Raw genomic sequence first — 18,826 nt, forward strand, 5'->3', positions numbered from 1 at the left:
CAGCAGAGAGCCCAATGGGGGGCTTGAACTCACAAACCGGGAGATCATGACCTCAGGAGGTCGGTCACTCAGCTGACTGAATCACTCCTGTACCCCCTTGTTGTTACTAAATGAAACACACACACCTGACATAATGTGAGTTTTCTGACATTCTCTAGAGATAAGATCCCTGTATAAATTTCAATCATGTGATTTCATCAAGTTTCATCATTAGCAATGACATTTTGGACTTCAATACACATAAAAATATGACGCATATGAAACAATTTTGTGCCATTCTGAAATTCAATTGTTTGTTATATCAAAATGCTCTTACCTTCCTGTTACCAAACACTAATTCTTAAAGAAGTAAGTTCTACTGTATGCATATGTTGCTTTGCAATGTAATTTTGTAAGTTTTACCTTATTTTCTTGCCAGGCTATCTTTGGGTTTCTCTTTCAATTTTTTTTTTTAATGTTTATTCATTTTTGAGAGAGAGAGCGAGAGCAGGGAAGGGGCAGAGAGAGAAAGGGAGACACAGAATCCGAAGCAGTCTCCAGGCTCCAAGCTGTCAGCACAGAGCCCGACGTGGGGCTCGAACCCACGAACCATGAGATCTGACCTGAGCTGAAGTCAGATGCTTAACCAACTGAGCCACCCAGGCACCCCAATTGCCAGGCTATCTTTGAAGGCCTGGTGAGTGCTAGCACTGGCCTATGGAATCCGGCTTTATGAGATGAAGGTCAGGATAACTGACAGATTGTACCAGTGTTCTAAAAGCCTGGGTAATGAATTCAGACAACTAAATATAGGACTGGAATAAATCTTTTATTACTGAAAACAATCCACAATGGAGATGGTTGGCACTGGGCAGATTTCCACAAAAATTCACGAACAGAATTCACATAGAGAACTTGGGTACGTGACTTTGAACCCATAGGAGGCACAAATGCCACTGGTTGACTTTGAAATGCTATCTTATCACTTGGAATGGATGCCCAAAAAAGCCAGTTGTAAGATAAATTGTGTTTTTTTGCGAAGGATTCTGTCAGTTCTCATTTTACGCCCAACATGCAATAAAAGAAATTTTCTAGATCTTCATTGAAATCCAAAGACCTTTTACTAATCTTCCTAAAGTAATTATTCTGCAACAATTCCCTCACAATCACAAAGTTCCTTAAGGAGCTGGGGTTACAAAGAGGCGTCACAGAAGACAGAACCTGTACTCTCAAAGACAGGAATTACCATATACACAAACTTTAATGGCTTTTAAAGTGGGACTCCTAAATCATTGTATGACTTAGCAACTCAGAATTTAGAGCTCTTCTTTTACTGGGATCATTCTTTAAAATAAAACTGCTTTCCTTTACTTTTCTGTAGCAGTAGGAGGAACAGACATGGTACAAAACAGGAAGCTGTGTTGCTCCAAAAATATCACAGGATCGGATGACTCGAAAACCTTCACCAAACTTGGGACCGTGACACCATTCACATCTAGACGGGCTGCGAATGAGGAAACATCATGTCAATACTTAGTAAATATCTACTAAGGAAAAGACATCTTGCCTGATGCTGTGCAAGACTCAAAGTAGTTTAAAATGGGGCCTTTATCGTCATTGACCTTAGCATCTAATTAAAGAGCTAAAACATACACAAGTAAAAATTAAATGCTAAAAAATAGATATGTGACTACAAAACAATCCTAGTTTTCTAAAACAAAAAATATAGATGCATAGCAAGAAAACACTCTAAGGATAGACACAGAGAGAAAACAGTACTTATTCTTGGTCAATGTGATCACAGGACATTTTAAATGTCTTTATAAAGTTTTTCCATAGTTTTCAAATTTTCTGTAAGAACTACGTATTATTTTTAGAATTCAAAATAAATATATTATTTTAAAAATAAAGGGACTACCATAACCTAGTATAGGACTAGTGTCTGCATGTATTTTTAGATGCTCACAAATCAGTTAAAAAAAAAATAAAGATATCAACCGCTTATTCCATTTGCATGAACAGACTGTTCACAGAAGAAGAGACTTGAATGTCGAGAGCACATTGAGAAATGTAGCTTCTCAACCTCATTAGCCATCAGAGACTACAGATACCATTTCATAATCATCAGATGGGCACAATGGAAAAGTCTGCCAGTACAAAGTTTGGTGTGGATGAGAATCATCAGGGGCCACTCATACTTTCTTGGTGGTGTAGACATCGGTATGATTTACCAATTTTAAATTTAAAAAATAAAAAAAAAATGATATAAACATGGATACACGTTAAATTTTATGTACGTATAAAATCTCAAAAGAGTTAACAGAATGTCTTGGACAAATTTTTATGGCAATACATTTTGTTTTGCTTCATATTATGAATAGCATCATAATATTCCATAACATGGATACACCGTAATTTTATTTTACCACTTTTTTATTGATGCACATTTAGGCTGCAATTACCATCCCTATGCCTGACTTGTGTTCACATGTTACTATTTCTATAAGACGAATTCTGAAGACTTAAATTTCTCTTTCAAGGGATAAGCAGGGTACTGTCAAAATGCCTCCCACAAAGCTTTGACCAATTTACAGTGCCACGAATGGTACATGATAATCCAGTTTGGGGCATCCAAAGCCAACATTTAGTGTCAATCTTCTTCATCTTGATTAAACGGGTACATAAAAAACCTATTGTTGCTATGTGATATCACAGTTCCTTGATTACCAATAAGATTTAACATTCTTCATGTTTATCAGCTATCAATGTATCATCACCCCTGAATTGCATGTTCCTATCACTTATACACTTTTTATTGGTTATATCTTTTCTTATGGATTTGTGGGAGACATACATATATGTTTCAACAGCTGTATGCATTGCAATATCTTCTTGATGGCTTGCCTCTTAGTTTTATAGGTGTCATGTTACATGGAAAGATTACACTTTTGTCAAATTTATGAAACTTGGCTTTACTGTTTATATTTTTCGTTTTGCTCAAGGCGTGTTTTCCTATCATGAAGTTATACATATTAGTCTCCTATACTTGCTTGCGAAGGCTTTGAAGTTTTGTTTTTCGCATTTACATTATTAATCCAACTGGAACTGGTTTTGCATAGGATAGTGACATACACATAGCAGGAATCTAATGACACATTTTTTTCCCCCGGTAGGTGACCAAATATCTCAGTATCACTTATTGAAAAATCTCTCCTTTCCCTACTGATCCACAGTGCTATTTTGCCTGACATCAAGCTTTTGCACACGCACGAGAACGTAATTGGACTATGTATTCTCTTCCATCGGTTAATTTGTCTTTCGTTGCACGTAACACCAGCTGTATTACTCTCTCTGACTTTATAATAATTGTTCATATCTGACCAGATATAAACCAACGAAGCCTTTAATGTTAGTCTTCTTTTTCAGGCTTGTCTTGGCTATTTTGGAGTCTCTGTTTTTCCATACACATTTTATAGTCAGCTTATCAAGTTTCTCGGAGATTCTGTTGGAGTTTTGACCAGAACTACATTGAACACACAGTTCTGTCTGGGGAGAATGGATGTATTTTTGGTGTTGGATCTTATTATACCTGAATATGTATCTTTCTCATTTGATTCAAACTTCTTTATTTTTCTGTCATTTGATGTTTTCTCTCTGTAAATGCTTTGTACATATCTCACTTGATGTATTCCTAGGTACGTTACGTTTCTTTACAAAAAGTATCATTTAAATATTACATCTCTAATTGCTTTTGATATCTGGTTTTAGTTATAGCTTCTTTTCAACACCACACCATAGACATTGTTGTTATTATTTCATGGATTCTAGAGACCATGTTTGTTTATCCACATATTTCCAATCTCTTTCCCTCCATTCCTCCTTACATCTCAGAGCTTGCTTCTGGAGTCGTTTTCCTCCTGATGCACACCCTTTGCAAGTTCCTTTAGTGACAATCTAGAGGAAGTCAATTCTCTGTTTTATTTTCTCTGAAATGACATTCTTTCTCCCTTGTTCTTGCAAGTTCGTTGTGCTGGGCAAAGTAGCATGTTTTCAGTCATTGTCCCACTGTTGCTAGCAGTTGATTTCTTATTCTAAGTGCCTTTTTTCCCCCCTCGCTGATTTTGAGTCTTTGCCTTCGTCTTTGTTGTCTATAAGGTGTGTTACTGCCCTCGTATAGAGCTTTCAGCGTCCGAGGTCACATCTTTCATTACTTCTGAAAATACACAAAATTCTCTGGGACTCTACGTCTGTGTTAGAGTATGTATTAATATCGCTTTACCTCCTGTCTGCATAGACACAATAATCTCTTCAGATCCCTCTGCGTGTCTGTATAGTTGTCTATTTAACCCATGCACCAAGTTAATTTCAACTGTTACACTTTTGGTTTCTAGAATTTCATTTCATTTAAAATTTCTTTTTCAAGGGCGCCTGGGTGGCTCAGCCAGTTAAGAATCCTACTTCAGCTCAGGTCATGATCTCATAGGTCATGAGTTCAAGCCTCTCATTGGGCTCTGTGCTGACAGCTCGGAGCCTGGAGCCTGCTTCAGATTCTGTGTCTCCCTCTCTCTCTGCCCCTCCCCTGCTCACACTCTGGCTCTCTCTCTCCCAAAAATAAATAAACATTAAAAAATAAATAAATAGGGGCCCCTGGGTGGCTCAGTCAGTTGAGCAGTCGACTTCGGCTCAGGTCATGATCTCACGGTTCTGTTCATGAGTTTGAGACCCAAATTGGGCGCTGTGTTGACAGCTCAGAGCCTGGAGCCTGCTTCAGATTCTGTGTCTCCCTCTCTCTCTCTACCCCTTGCCCACTCACACTCTGTCTCTGTCTCTGTCCCTCTCTCTCTCAAAAATAAGCATTAAAAAATTTTTTTAATAAATGAAAATAAAATTTCTTTTTCATATGTGCCCACTCATATTCGATGGTCTTTTATTTCTTAACCATTTTTAAAATGAATATGTTTTATTACTTTAAACACTGAAAATAGGTATTTCATATTCTGTAAAGTTCATATTCTTGGATCCTTGGAGGCTTGTACCTGTTGACTGATTTTGCTGACTTTAACTCTTGATGGCTCATTTCCACACGTATTTGGACATTTCTTTCAATTGTGAGATGATGTTCAATTTAACTTAATTTTTTCGGAGTCTTCAAAGTCCAAATTGAGGATGTTTCTCTCAAAAACACTTGGCTAGCTAGAAAAAAGGTATTTACTGCCCAGGGACACGTAGCCCACTCTTGGGTACAGATTTGAGGAATGTCAGGTTCAGCTTCCCTACTTTGTGGTGAATTCAAATCTTTTTGTACCACATCTGTTACCACTCACTAGTTTGGTTTTATTTCTTTAGAAAACTTTGTATCTTTTGAGATATTTCTTAATTTTTCATGTGCGTTCAAATCTCATGAACACTGACATCTCCATGCATTAAAATGGAAAACTTTGGGTCCTGGTCCCTTTTTACTGGTAGTTTAGAATCACCTTCTTCAATTTCTTTGATGATTACTAGTCTGTTTAGGCTTCCTGCCTTTTATTGAGTCTATATTGGTAATTTATATACTCCTGGGAAATTTTACTTAGGCATACAACAAATGTTTGTTAAATCAGTAATATACGCACTGATGAGTGTAACAACAGATTTATACCATCTGAAGGAAATAAGAGATAAGCTGAGTGGACCGCCAGTGGATGGGGTTTAAAAACCCTAGTCCTGAGATTAGGCAATGATTCTCACACTGGCCACGGATCACTGAGGAGAAGTTGCTCTAAATACGTCTGGTCTCTAGGAAGCTAGAGTATAAAGCATTTCCCTGCATAGTGTGCCTGGGACTAAAGAAGCCTTTTTTGGAAGAACCCACTTCTATGTCCTTAGTAATTCACAGGACCTATGACTACGGACTGTAGAGACATTGCCAGCTACCCCTCAGCAATGTGTAACTCCCACTGGAATTAAGTAGTGACTTGAGAATTTTAGCAAACGGGCTGAATTCAGACTACATCACATGCCTGAAGAGCCAGAAGGAGAAATTCGAAGAATTTTATGTATGCCCGAGGGTGTGGTGTGGTGTGTGTGTGTTGACGGTAAAACTCTCACCTGGCCTCTATTGACTACCATTTTAAAGGCTTAAAGGTGTATTCTTCCTAAAAGGGCTTCAGCATTTGCTCACCATTTTAGCAGCTCTTGAATTTCCACTGGGATCTCATCGTAATATTTGTCTAGATTACTTTTTAAGAAGAACAAGGAAGTAAGATGAGTCAGACACGGGGGGCTATTTAAAGAATTCTCTTTCCAAAGAGTAGGATGCGTGAAAGTGTTCTCAAACTGGAGTTTTTTCAGGTTAAGCTTCAAAATCGCAGGTGGAAAAGTAGTCAGATCAGTCCCGTTAACATTCAGATTTTCAAGTAATCTGTAAATAAAGGAAACCAAATTTAAAAGGTGTTTATGCAACTCATAATACTGAAATAAAATTACGTCCCAATGTTCCGGAAAATTAGCATCAAACTTAGCAATAACATACAAGTGTTTAAGAACTTCTTTAGAATCAGAGAATTAAAAAGCAATTGAAACAGTATTTTATGCCAATAAGTGCGTTTGTGTGAATAGCAAGAGTTAAAGCATATGTTTTGGGTCTTTGCAACATGTCATTATGGAAAAAGAAATACTATAGCATAATGATACAAAGAAAGGACATATATTTGTTGAGCAATTGAACACCAGTACCTACTTTTTCATCCAAACCTCATCAAAACGGTGGAATTACCACGATCATACGTATCATGTGCTATGTTGCACACGGACTTTTCATCACCCGAGTCCCCCTGGTTTTTACTGTGTCCGTTGCTTCTGAAGCCCTGATTTCTTTGTTCAGAGAGAACGAACCTTACTGATTTTCTCATTTATACTACTTGTCTCGATGGTGTGTTTTACAGCCACTCATCTCCTTTCAAATTAGTGCTGGAGACAGGCAGAAAAGTATCTGTTTATGAGGGTCACATAAACACAAATCAAAGGCTGGTCCAACTTGTCAAGTGTGCTGGGAGTGAAGAGGTTGAAATGACGACTTTTGAAGCGAGGGGCTGGGAGCTCTGGAGTCTGTGTCATGTGCTCATGTGCAGCCTCGTTTCTTGTCCACACAAACTCTTCAGTTCTGACTCCTGACAATACTAAAACATGATCGGGGGCGCCTGGGTGGCTCAGCCAGTTGAGCATCTGACTCGATTTCAGCTCAGGCCATGATCTCACGGTTGGTGGGTTCGAGCCCCACATCCGGCTCCGCTGACAGCACGGAGCCTGCTTGGGATTCTGTCTCCCTCTTTGCCCCTCCCCTGCTTGCTCTCTCTTTCTCTCTTTCAAAAATAAATAGATAAACATTTTTTAAAAATAGTATTAAAATAGTAAAGAAAAATGTTTGCATGTGTTTGGGGGCAAAAGATAGCCATTAATTTTTTTAACGTTTATTTATTTTTGAGACAGAGAGAGACAGAGCATGAACGGGGGAGGGGCAGAGAGAGAGGGAGACACAGAATCGGAAGCAGGCTCCAGGCTCTGAGCCATCAGCTCAGAGCCCGATGCGGGGCTCGAACTCACGGACCGCGAAATCGTGACCTGAACCGAAGTCGGACGCCTAACCGACCGAGCCACCCAGGCGCCCCAAGATAGCCATTAATAGACTGGGAAAGTACAGTAGGGTTTCAAAATTAATAAGGGAGAAAAAAAGAATAAGTAGCGTCTTGAAAAAATCACACACACATATACACACAGAAAGAAGGCAAATAGGAGAAGGAAGAAGGAAATAAATAGTAAATACAAAGTAAAATGGAAGGCAAAAAATTAAATATATCAGTCCTAACAAATGCGAACAGGTTGAATACTCCTGTTAAAATATAAAGATTGTTACATGGGATATAATGATTGGTACAAATATTAGAAAAGCAGAGACAAAATTATCTCACTTTACTGAGGATAAGACTATCCTCCTAGAAAGCCAAAGAAAATCCAGTAAAACTGAACCAGAATGAAGATAAATTGAGTTATATAACTTGATTTTAAATTCATGTAAAGAAGGACATAGCTTTTCTCTATTCTGTACTGGCAATAGTCAGCTAGAAATAAAAATTAGAGAAAATGTTACATTCATAATAGCAACACAATTATAGAATACTTAGAGGAAGTTAGTAATAAAGATAAAGGACTTATGTGAAATGAGTCATAAATTCTTTTTTTTTAATTTTTTTTAATATTTATTTATTTTTGAGAGAGAGTAGGGGAGGGGCAGAGAGAGGGAGACACAGAATCTGAAGCAGGGTCCAGGCTCTGAGCGGTCAACACAGAGCCCGACGTGGGGCTCAAACCCACAAACTGTGAGATCATGACCCAACCTGAAGACAGATGCTTAACCGACTGAGCCACCCAGGTGCTCCCAGTCATAAATTCTTATAAAGGACATAAAACAAAATCTAAACAAATGAAACATTATGCTGTGTTTTAGGATGAAAAGATTTAGTAACATGAGAAATATAAATTCTTCAGAATTTATATGTAAACTCAAGACAATTCCAATCGAAATTTCAATTTTGTGTTTATATTTTTTGGGGGTGGAGGGGCTTGGAATTATATTAAATGATCTTAAAGCTCATGATATAAAGAGAATAGGTTTTTTAAAAAATGTTTATTTATCCTGAGAGAGAGAGAGAGAGAGAGAGAGAGAGTAGGGGGGAGAGGCAGAGAGAGAGAGGGAGAAAAGAATCCCAAGCAGGTTCTGCCCTATACGTGCAGAGCCCAACTCGGGGCTCGATCCCATGAATCGCAAGATCGTGACCCGAGCTGAAATCAAGAGTCAGACACTTAACCGACGGGGCCACCCAGACACCCCCTAAAGAGAATAGTTAAAAGATTATTATTGAAAAATAGTCTCCCTATTAATTGTTAAAAATTATTCTAGGGGCGCCTGGGTGGCTCAGTCGGTTAAGCGTCCAACTTCAGCTCAGGTCACGATCTCACGGTCCGTGAGTTCGAGCCCCGCATCGGGCTCTGGGCTGATGGCTCGGAGCCTGGAGTCTGCTTCTGATTCTGTGTCTCCCTCTCTCTCTGCCCCTCCCCCGTTCATGCTCTGTCTCTCTCTGTCTCAAAAATAAATAAACGTTAGAAAAAATTCTTAAAAAATAAAATAAAATAAAATAAAAATAAAAATTATTCTAAAGTCATAAGTAAAATAGGATGACACTGACCTAGAAGGACATAGATGAACTTCAGAGACTTTTTAAAAATCAGTGTGAGAAAAAATCAGAGCTTGGTATTATTAAGATTACACGATGTATGTGTATATCCTTACCCAAAATAAGTGAAGACTGATAAGAACACAGGTACACACACAGAAAAATGAACAAGGTTCTCTTGTCATTCTATTACGTAGCCATCAGGACAGCTTTTAAACGATCACTGAAAATGTTATGTCTTAAAATGTTATGTCTTAAAAATACCAATCATTTTTGAGGAGGGCACCTTTTGGGATGAGCACTGGGTGTTGTATGGAAACCAATTTGACAATAAATTTCATATATTAAAAAAATAAAAATAAAAATAAAAATAAAAATACCAATCATTCAAATTCTGTTTTTGTAAACTTTATGCTTTCACATATTATGTTTTATGACCATTCAATATATGAACGAATTCAATTTTCTCCAACACAGTCATTACCAAATATACCCTTACAGGGCATATGACTGTGTGTACTTAGTACTTCCCAAATACCTGAGTTTCTGGATTTTGTTTGGGATAGAAGCAATACTATTGTAGGAGATATCAAGTTCCTCAAGATGGGCCAAAGAAAATAACCTTAAATAGAAAAAAGAAAATGAAATTAAAAATGACGACATGTTTGTCATTACTGGGCATGAATGAAGAATTAAATATTTGAGTAAAGAGGTAAAAGTATTAGAGAAGCTGTATTTTTCTAAGATCTTATAATTTATGGACTTCTTTTCATTATAGGCAGTGCAATTACAATCCAAGTTCCTCAAATAAACCATTTATCCTTTAAGACTGCCTTGAAATGTTTGGAGTGGATAAAGCTCCACGCAGAAAAAGCCACCTGAGAAATGTCTAGCACATTCGGATATATTATTTTCTTGGTTGCTGTATTAGTTTCCTACGGCTGACATAACAAATGTCACAGCCAGGTGGCGTGGAGCAAGGGACATGTACACTCTCACAGTCCGGGAGGCCAGCGGTCCGAAATCAGGGTGTTAGTGGAGCCAGTTCTCTTTCGGAGGCTGTGAGGACCCTCCAGGTAGGCTTTGGGATGGAGAAGACAAGAACCAAGAAAGAAAGAGGCAAAAAAAAAAAAAAAAAAAAAAAAAGGGAAAAGAAAGGAGACATTCTGGTGATGTCATTACCCCTTAAACAAACAATGAAAACATATTTCATGAACCAATGCTATCTCAAGGCTTTGGGGAAAAGAAGACACCTTTTGGGTTTTTGAAATGATTTATCATCTTTATTTTACAAGAAAACTAAATAGACCCATCGAAGGGCTTCCCGTGGTTACAAGACTTCAAACACTTAACCTGAGAGAGTTGATGACACCTTTACGTTGTATGATCAAGGGCATAACTCTAACTGTAGGGGGCCTAACGGCAAGGGCATAGCTGGGATGAGAACCCCGTTCTTTGTGCCTCCAGAGCCTAGACTTTCCTCTCTGCTTTTGCTTTACAACAGATGCCCTAAGCAGCTCAACACAAAATCGTAGCAACAAAAAATTGGGCCTCAGGGAATTTGTGCTGTGCTGTCAATCTTCCCCTAATACACATACAGAACCTGTTATCTAATAAAATATATACGGCTTTATTTTAGAAACACTAGTATTATTGAGAAAGAGCTCCTTAAAACTTTTTGACTATAACCAATGGTTAACCAATAGTCCAAACTAATTTGCTTAATCTCTAAATAGTGAATAATGTTGACCCTCTACTTACGAACAAGTTGTAGTTGCTTTAGGAATTTTTATATTCCTGGGCGCCTGGGTGGCCCAGTCAGTTAAGGGTAGGACTTGGGCTCAGGTCATGATCTCATGGATAGTGAGTTCAAGCCCCGCATCAGGCTCTGTGCTGACAGCTCAGATTCTGTGTCTCCCTCTCTGTCTGCTCCTCCCCTACATGTGCCCCCCTCCATCTTTCTCTCCCTCTCTCTCTGTCTCTAAATTAACATTAAAAAAAAGAATTTTTACATTTTGCTTATTTAAAATTTTTTTTTAATGTTTATTTACTTTTGAGAGACAGAGTGTGAGTGGGAGAGGGGCAGAGAGAGAGGGGGACACAGAATCTGAAACAGGCTCTAGGCTCTGAGCTGTGAGCACAGAGCCTGACGTGGGGCTCGAACTCACGCAAAACGGTGAGACTATGACCTGAGCTGAAGTCAGACGCTCAACCGACTGAGCCACCCAGGCGCCCCTACGTTTTGTTTAAATGACAGTTATGGTTATTAAAGCTTGTAATTCTAATTATAGATTATCCAATGTAAGTTTATATTTAGATGCATATATAGGTACATACACATACATATATGTGTCTTTATATGTACATAAATATATGCAGTTTGTGTGTGTGTGTATATGTGTGTGTGTGTATACATATGCAGGGTTATGTGTGTGTGTATATATATGTATATATGTACACACAGATTAGTGTACACACATATATTACTTAGCTCTGTTCACCGGGACTGTCTAGAAGCAATGTCATCACCATAGCAATGGGACATCCAGCACTCAGATCTCAGTTTTTAAACACCATCTTTCAATAAAAAAGAAACAGGGTTTCCCTAGAGAAATAGCTGCTTCTAGTATCAAGGCAGAGAAAATACAATTTATGTTACTGTTAAAAAATATAGATGATTTAAACAGAAATAAAATATACACAAGGCAGTATTCTTACTTTCTTAGTGTTTATGTTTTTATATATGTGTAATGTATGATGCGTATATACACATTTTTATACAGAAATGGTATAACTTCTATATGCTTTTTGTTCTTTTAAATGACTGAATAGTGATACAGTTTATGAATATAGAATTTGTCAGATTGTTAGTTATAAACAATGCTAGGTGAACAAGCTTATAAATGAATTTTGATGCGGTTCCTTAATTGCTGTGAGAATCTTTACAAAATGTTGTTCAACTATTTAAGAGCCCCTGTCCCTTTGCCCTTTACCCATGTTCAATTTGTTAAAATCTAACTTGAAGAAATATCTTGTTTTGCATTTGGTTACAGTTTTGGTTTAAAATTTTCATTAGGGGTTAAATAATTCCCTGTCCCTATGTGGGGGAGGGGGAGGGAGGAGGAAACCCATCTCTCTCATACCCAAATATCAACATTCCTATTACAGAATCTTCGGTATTATACTAGCTAATTTATTAGTTTACAGATTAGGAAATTGAGACCAGGAAGCTTAAGTGACTTTCTCCAGACAAAACAGGTCATTATCAAGTTAAAAGTCTAGATTTCCTAATTCCACATACAGTGTCCTTTCCAAAAAGGCTGTCAAGGGATAGGTGCAAATTTCTCACTTGAGCCTCTTTATATGATATGTATTCTTTTAATCTATACTCAGATAATCGATCTCTAGATGAACGCTCTAGCCCCCGTAAGAGTTGACATCTATGTAGCTGGTAGGATTCCTTTCAACACAATAACAAGAAGCAAATCAGTGAATCAGAACAAAATGCGAATTATTCGATGGCTAACAAGTTGCCAGCTGCTTTCAAACGGGAAATTGATCGCTTTCTAAATAGTAAATTCTTTTCTGTGTTTATAATCTCAGGCTACCGACCTTACCCAGGTGGAAGGGTAGTGATCAAATTAAAGGCGATGCTGAAAACTCTAAGGAACTTAAGCTGTTGAATTTCAGAAGGGATTTCTTTGATAGGATTATTTCTCAGGAATAGTAGTTGTAAATTTTTAAGACAAAATATCTGAGGAACAGAAAAGAGAAACAAATATGAGTGGCATGATAAAGTGTAAAAGTCTCTGTTTGTTACATTTTGTAAGCCCTTTGAACTACCATAGTAGAATCAGCAAAAGAACATTAACTGGCTGTATTATTTATCTCTTTTTTCACTCTTTTTCAGGGCATCATAAGTGGCGATTTTTTGGTTATAATTATTAATAAGACATTATTCTTGAAAAGACAGTAAAATCAAAATCAAAATTAAAATTAAAAGAAATTATTGCAATATATACCAATGATAAAAATGGACTCACTTCTGTGGGAAAATAACTGATCTCATTAAAGGATAAGTTAAGATATATCAATTGGGAAGCCAACGGTGTTAAGTCTGGACAATTCATAATAAAAAAACCCTGAAAGAAAATGACAAGAGATTAGAGGTGAATCATTAACAAGGCACAAAATATTTTATACTAAAGTAAACCAAGCAAAACAACGAGCACATAATCTGAGTGACGGTGTTTATCACAACACACAAACGAGCCTATATTCACCTTCCATTCATGTATTTTAGTCTGTCATAATAATAATTTCTTAATTATGTGAAGGACAGAAACGAAATAGAAACACCGCTAAGCATTCATGTGTGTAAGAAGTATAGTGTTATATGTGTGGCAGGAATTATTTTCATTAATAACAAGCAAACATGGCTTGAGTGTCCACTATATGCTGAAAAGTTAGTAAATATATTTTACATTCAATTACATCTTTTATCTTATTTTGTCATGTTTCTACTTCTATTTCTCCCTAATCTCGCTGTTAATCTAACAGCTAAAATTTCTTACTGAAATATGCCAACTCGGAATGAAGAAAACTATGTCCTGTTATGAACTAAATGTTTGTGTTCCCGCCATATTCATATGTGAAAGCCCCAACCCTCAGTGTGATGCCATGTAGAGATGAGGCCTGTGTGAGGTAATTAGGGTTCCACGAGGTCTGAAGGGTGGAGCCCTTCTAATGGGGTTAGTGCCCTTATAAGAACAGGAGGGGACCAGAGCTCTCTCTTTCTACCATGTGAGGATACAGGAAGAAGTCTGCTGTGAGCAAGAGACCTGGAACCAGGAAGCGAGTCAGCTGACCCCTCAATGCTGGACTTCCCAGCCGCCGGAACTGTGAGAAATGAACATTCGCTGTTGAAGTCGTTCAGTCTGTGGCATTTTGTCAAAGCAGCCGGAACTGCTGCTTAATTTTGATTAAGACACGCCTGCTGGCCCCCCATATCTTTAATGCTCCAGGAGAGTAGAAACATTTGTTTCTTAAGGATCGGAGACTCACTAATGGTCACCTGACTGAACCAAGGAACTCCATTGCTCAGCTCGTAGAGAAGGGAGACGTCGCCATAGTGCATCAGGCTACGCCAGGTAGCGTATAAGAATGAAAAGGTTCACGGCTAAAGAATCTTGAAGTTGAAAGTGCTGGTTTCAGAACTGAGATTTTACTTGTTTGTTTGTTTGTTTACGTTTTTATTTTTTTACCGAGAAAGCACGAGCTGGGGAGGGGCAGAGAGAGGAAGCGAGAGAATCTCAAGCAGGCTCCATTCCCAGCACAGGGCCCATGGAGGGGTTTGATCTCACAACTGTGAGATCACGACCTGCCAAAATCAAGTGTCCGACGCTTAACTGACTGAGCCACCCCGGGCGCCCCGAGACTGACCTTGTATTAAAGTATTACTATTGGTAAACGTGTATATAGACAAAAAGGAGGCGTTCTTTTTTTCCTGTCATTAGACACTCCTCTCTGCCGAACTGGCGGGTACACTTATGTAGTAGAAACGTGTCTGTCGTAGTCTCCAATCACTCCACTTACTGTGCCAACAATTAGCGCCTTTACATTTCCTTCTGCCTTGGAAAGTGCTTCCCCCGTTTCCTTCCATGAACTGCCTTCTCACTTCATTAGTGGCCTGCGTATAGTCAGCGGTCAGCTCACAAGGCAGCTGACCAGAAAGGCCTTCCCTAACCAACCTGTGATAAATAGTGGCCTCCCAAACCTGTTTGCTGTGGTTATCATGGAAGGGTCTCGAAGAACTAAATAGCGCGGAGAATGTGGAGCCTTTCCCCATCTCCCGAACTGCTCTAGCGACCTTTAAGTGCTTAGACCCTGAGTCTGTATCATACTATTCGGTACACTTGTTTTGTGTAAATTTTGTTCATATAAAATCTACTTCTTTTAATAAGGCCCTGAAATAAATAAGGAATTATGACGTTTGATTCGTCTGTGTCGCCCCCACAGAACTCTGGATTCTACTCTGGAGTCAAATATTTTTTTAAATAATATTTATAGCCGCGGAAATAATTTTTTTTTCTTGACTAGCTTCACCCAGCTCTTTAAAAGCTACATTCTCAGCGCCTGGGTGGCTCAGTCGGTTAAGCGTCCGACTTCAGCTCAGGTCACGATCTCGCGGTCCGTGAGATCGAGGCCCGTGTCGGGCTCTGTGCTGACCGCTCAGAGCCTGGAGCCTGTTTCGGATTCTGTGTCACCCTCTCTCTCTGACCCTCCCCCGTTCATGCTCTGTCTCTCTCTGTCTCAAAAATAAATAAACGTTAAAAATAAATAAATAAATAAAAGCTACATTCTCTCTCCATTTGAAGCAAGGATGAGCAAACCACACTTTGCCAACTGTTTTTTTCTAAATAAAGTTTTATTGGAACATAGCCGTGCCCATAAGTTTAAGCATTGCATATAGCTGCTTTTGAACTATCGAACACAGTTGAATACTTGTGACAGAGACCATGCAACCCTCAAAGCCTAACGTTTTACGATCCAGCCCTTTACAGAAAAAGCTTGCCAACCTCTCATTTAAAGTAATTCGCTCCGGGGACACCTGGGTGGCTCAGTTGGTGAAGTGTCTGACTCTTCATCCCGGCTCAGGTCCAAATCTCACAGTTCACGAGTTTGAGCCCCACATCTGGCTCTGTGCTGACAGTGCAGAGCTTGCTTGATATTCTCTCTCTCTCCCTCTTTCTCTGTCCCTCCCCCACTCATGCTGTCTCTGTCCCTCTCAAAAATAAATAAACTATAAAAAAAATTTTAAAAATAAGATTTTTAAAAAAAAACAAAGTAATTCACTTCAAAACCAGATAATCTGATATTTTTACTTCTAATGGTTGACAATCTTATTTCAAAAGAACCTTCCCACTGAAACCGACAGGGTAAACAAACACAACACAATAAAGGCTTGGGGAATTACCAAGGGTAGCTAGGCTTTCATAAACCAAACTTCCAGAGAGGAGAGAATCTCAAGGAGGTAAACCCGACGCTCAACACTACTTTTCTCCCGAAGTCATTTGCTTCATCAAAAGCTATGGTCAAGAGGCTGAATAGAATCATAGCCAGCCTAATTAGGGCTAGAAAGATAAAAACTGGAGTTCAGGGCTTACCAAAGACGAGGGGGGCCTCCGACTTGGTATGAAAGGGCCGAAAGGCTACAGCCTTAGGAGAAAAGGTTAACAGGAAAGCTCTATAAGATTGAAGCTCAGATTAAAATAAAGAGCTTTCGAAGCTTCTGGTCCAAGGTGGCAGTGTAGAAAGTCCCTGAACTCACCTCCTCCATGCACACACCCAATCTACACACACCTACTCAGAGAGCAATTCCTCCTGAAGAAGAACCGAGGGCTGACTGAACAGCTTCTGCACAACAAAAGATAGAGAGACCACGTAGAGAATGTCAAAGGAGATGGAAATACTGTGAGGAAGGCAACCCGCGCCCTCCACGCACTGCAGTGGGATAGTACTGAGGGACCAGGAGCAGATTCATCTGCTCTGAGGCACAGAGGAAAAGCCTGGGTTTAAGCGAGCAACTGGAACAAAAAGGAACCAGCGAACCGCGGGAGAGCCGCTGGAGCTCTGGAACTCTCTCTGGGTTTGTGGGGCTGGTAAGCGCCATGGTTGATGCTCCCCCTCCACCTCCATAGCGCAGAGGGGAGCAGGCCCCGCTGGTGGCCCCAGGCCCCTAGCTCACACCAGCCCCAGGCTCCCGGGGACACAGAGAAAAAGCCGCGGTTTAAAGGAGCAGCTAGAATAGAAAAGATTTAGCCCTAGAACGCTGCCAAATGGAGGGGGGCTGCTGGAACTCTTTCTGGGTCGGAGGGGCTGGTGAACACCACGTGTAACATTTCCCGGCCGCCTTGACAGTGCAGGAAGAAGCAGAGTCTGGGCACCATAACCGGTGTGCTGTCTCAGCGAGCCCCAGTTCCCTAGCCCACACCAGCCCTAGTCACCCCTCCAAGATGGCCCAGGATAGTACACACCGGGACACTCCCAGTCAGTGCTACAGATTCAGCCATCAAGCCAAGGTGACAAGGGGGCAAATCTCTCCAGAATAGGCCAGGCCTGCCCCCACATCAGCTCCAGATGGCTTGTCAGGGCACCCCCAGTGCAGAGGGCTTTGGGACTTTCTGGCTCATGCGTACTTTGGCCCCAGCATCCCGCCAGGGCCTCTCCCGTGAAAACCACCCCGGGGAACCCCCAGCCTGCACCCTGTATCGGCTCCAGCCACCCCACAAGGGTGACCCTGCACAGAGTGTCCCAGGACGACCTGACTTGCACACACTTCAGCTTCAGCTGTCCTGCCAATGTGTCCTCTGCACGGAGAATCCTGAGACCCCCCCCGCGCCCCCCCCCCGCCCCCCGCGGGGCCCATACCCACTTCAGCTCAAGCCACTCCACCAGGGCAGCCCCGGCACCAGCTAGAACGATCTTTACAATTATTATTAATAATTATTAATTATTATTAATAACTTTATTTCTAATAAAGTTAGAGTTATTTAAGTTATTTAATAAGTTAGAGTTATAAAGTAAAGTTATTTCTAAAAACTTTATTTCTAATAATTTATTTCTAATTATTATATAATTATTATTATTAATAAATTATTAATAACGATCTATTACAATTACGATCTTTACAATTTCTTTCAACTCCAGTTTACTTAGAGGTATATTTGTTTTCCTTCATCCTCAGTGGGTGTTGAATGTTGTCAAGTTTTTGCATCTATTGAGATGATATTGTTGAGAATAACATTGATTTTCAAATATCAAGGCAACTTTGAGTTTCTTGCAAAAGCTTCATTTAGTCATGATACATTGTCCTTCGTTTTAAAACTTTTCACATTGCAGGATTTGAATTGCTAATATTTTCTTAAGAAATTTTGCACGTACATTCATGAAAAACAGTGGCCCATAATTTTTCTTTCTTACAATGTCCTTGTGTGGCGTTGGTATGAGAGTTATACAGGCATCATAAAATAAGGTGGTGTAAACAGGTTGTATCTCCCTTACATGTTTGGTAGACTCACTGGGGACGACCTATGGGCCTGGAACTTTCTTTGTGTGAAGGCTCTTAATTAAAATTTTAATTAGATTTTTTTACAGATACGAAACTGTACTGGTGTTCTATTTCTTATTACGCCTGTTTCAGCAAGTTGTGTTTTCCAGTGAAGTTTTCCATTTCATCATAGCCGTGGCACTCACTGGGAAAATGTTCACAGTGTTTTATTATTTTCTATTTTAAAGTCTGTGAGACATGCGGTGGTTTCCCCTTTTCTATTTTGATTTTGATGTTTAGAATTTTCTTTCCTTTTTCCTTAACCAATCATACTATGGATTTAGAAATTTTATTCCTCTTTTTAAAGAACCAAGTTTTGTCAAATACCTTTTCTGCATCAATTGAGATGATTATGTATTTTCTCCCCTTATGCAGGAATGTATATTGATTGATTTTCTTATGTTGAATCACCCTTTTATTTCAAGAATAAATGTCACATATGTGACATTTGTCATATATTGTGTGGACACAATGTCATATGTGTATTTGGTCTTCATTCCAAAGTTCCTGGCTCACAGCTTCCCAC

At 39.4% G+C, this 18,826-nt stretch overlaps 1 protein-coding gene across 3 annotated transcripts in view; it reads right to left on the minus strand.

Moving 5' to 3' along the window:
* Nucleotides 1–603: 603 nt before the first annotated feature.
* Nucleotides 604–18,826, minus strand: part of LRRC63 (leucine rich repeat containing 63) — a 42,886-nt gene continuing 24,663 nt past the window's right edge. For all 3 annotated transcript variants that reach the window (XM_042920137.1, XM_042920038.1, XM_042919952.1), the window contains exons 6-10: nucleotides 13,235–13,333; nucleotides 12,809–12,945; nucleotides 9,730–9,813; nucleotides 6,143–6,382; nucleotides 604–1,483 (exon numbers count right to left, since the gene is read on the minus strand). In XM_042920137.1, the coding sequence (XP_042776071.1) occupies nucleotides 1,264–1,483; nucleotides 6,143–6,382; nucleotides 9,730–9,813; nucleotides 12,809–12,945; nucleotides 13,235–13,333 (780 nt within the window). In that variant the 3' untranslated portion in view covers nucleotides 604–1,263. The remainder of the gene's footprint in view (nucleotides 1,484–6,142; nucleotides 6,383–9,729; nucleotides 9,814–12,808; nucleotides 12,946–13,234; nucleotides 13,334–18,826) is intronic.

The sequence above is a fragment of the Panthera leo genome, chromosome A1 (assembly GCF_018350215.1).
Source record: "Panthera leo isolate Ple1 chromosome A1, P.leo_Ple1_pat1.1, whole genome shotgun sequence".
NCBI classification, from domain to species: Eukaryota; Metazoa; Chordata; class Mammalia; order Carnivora; family Felidae; genus Panthera; species Panthera leo.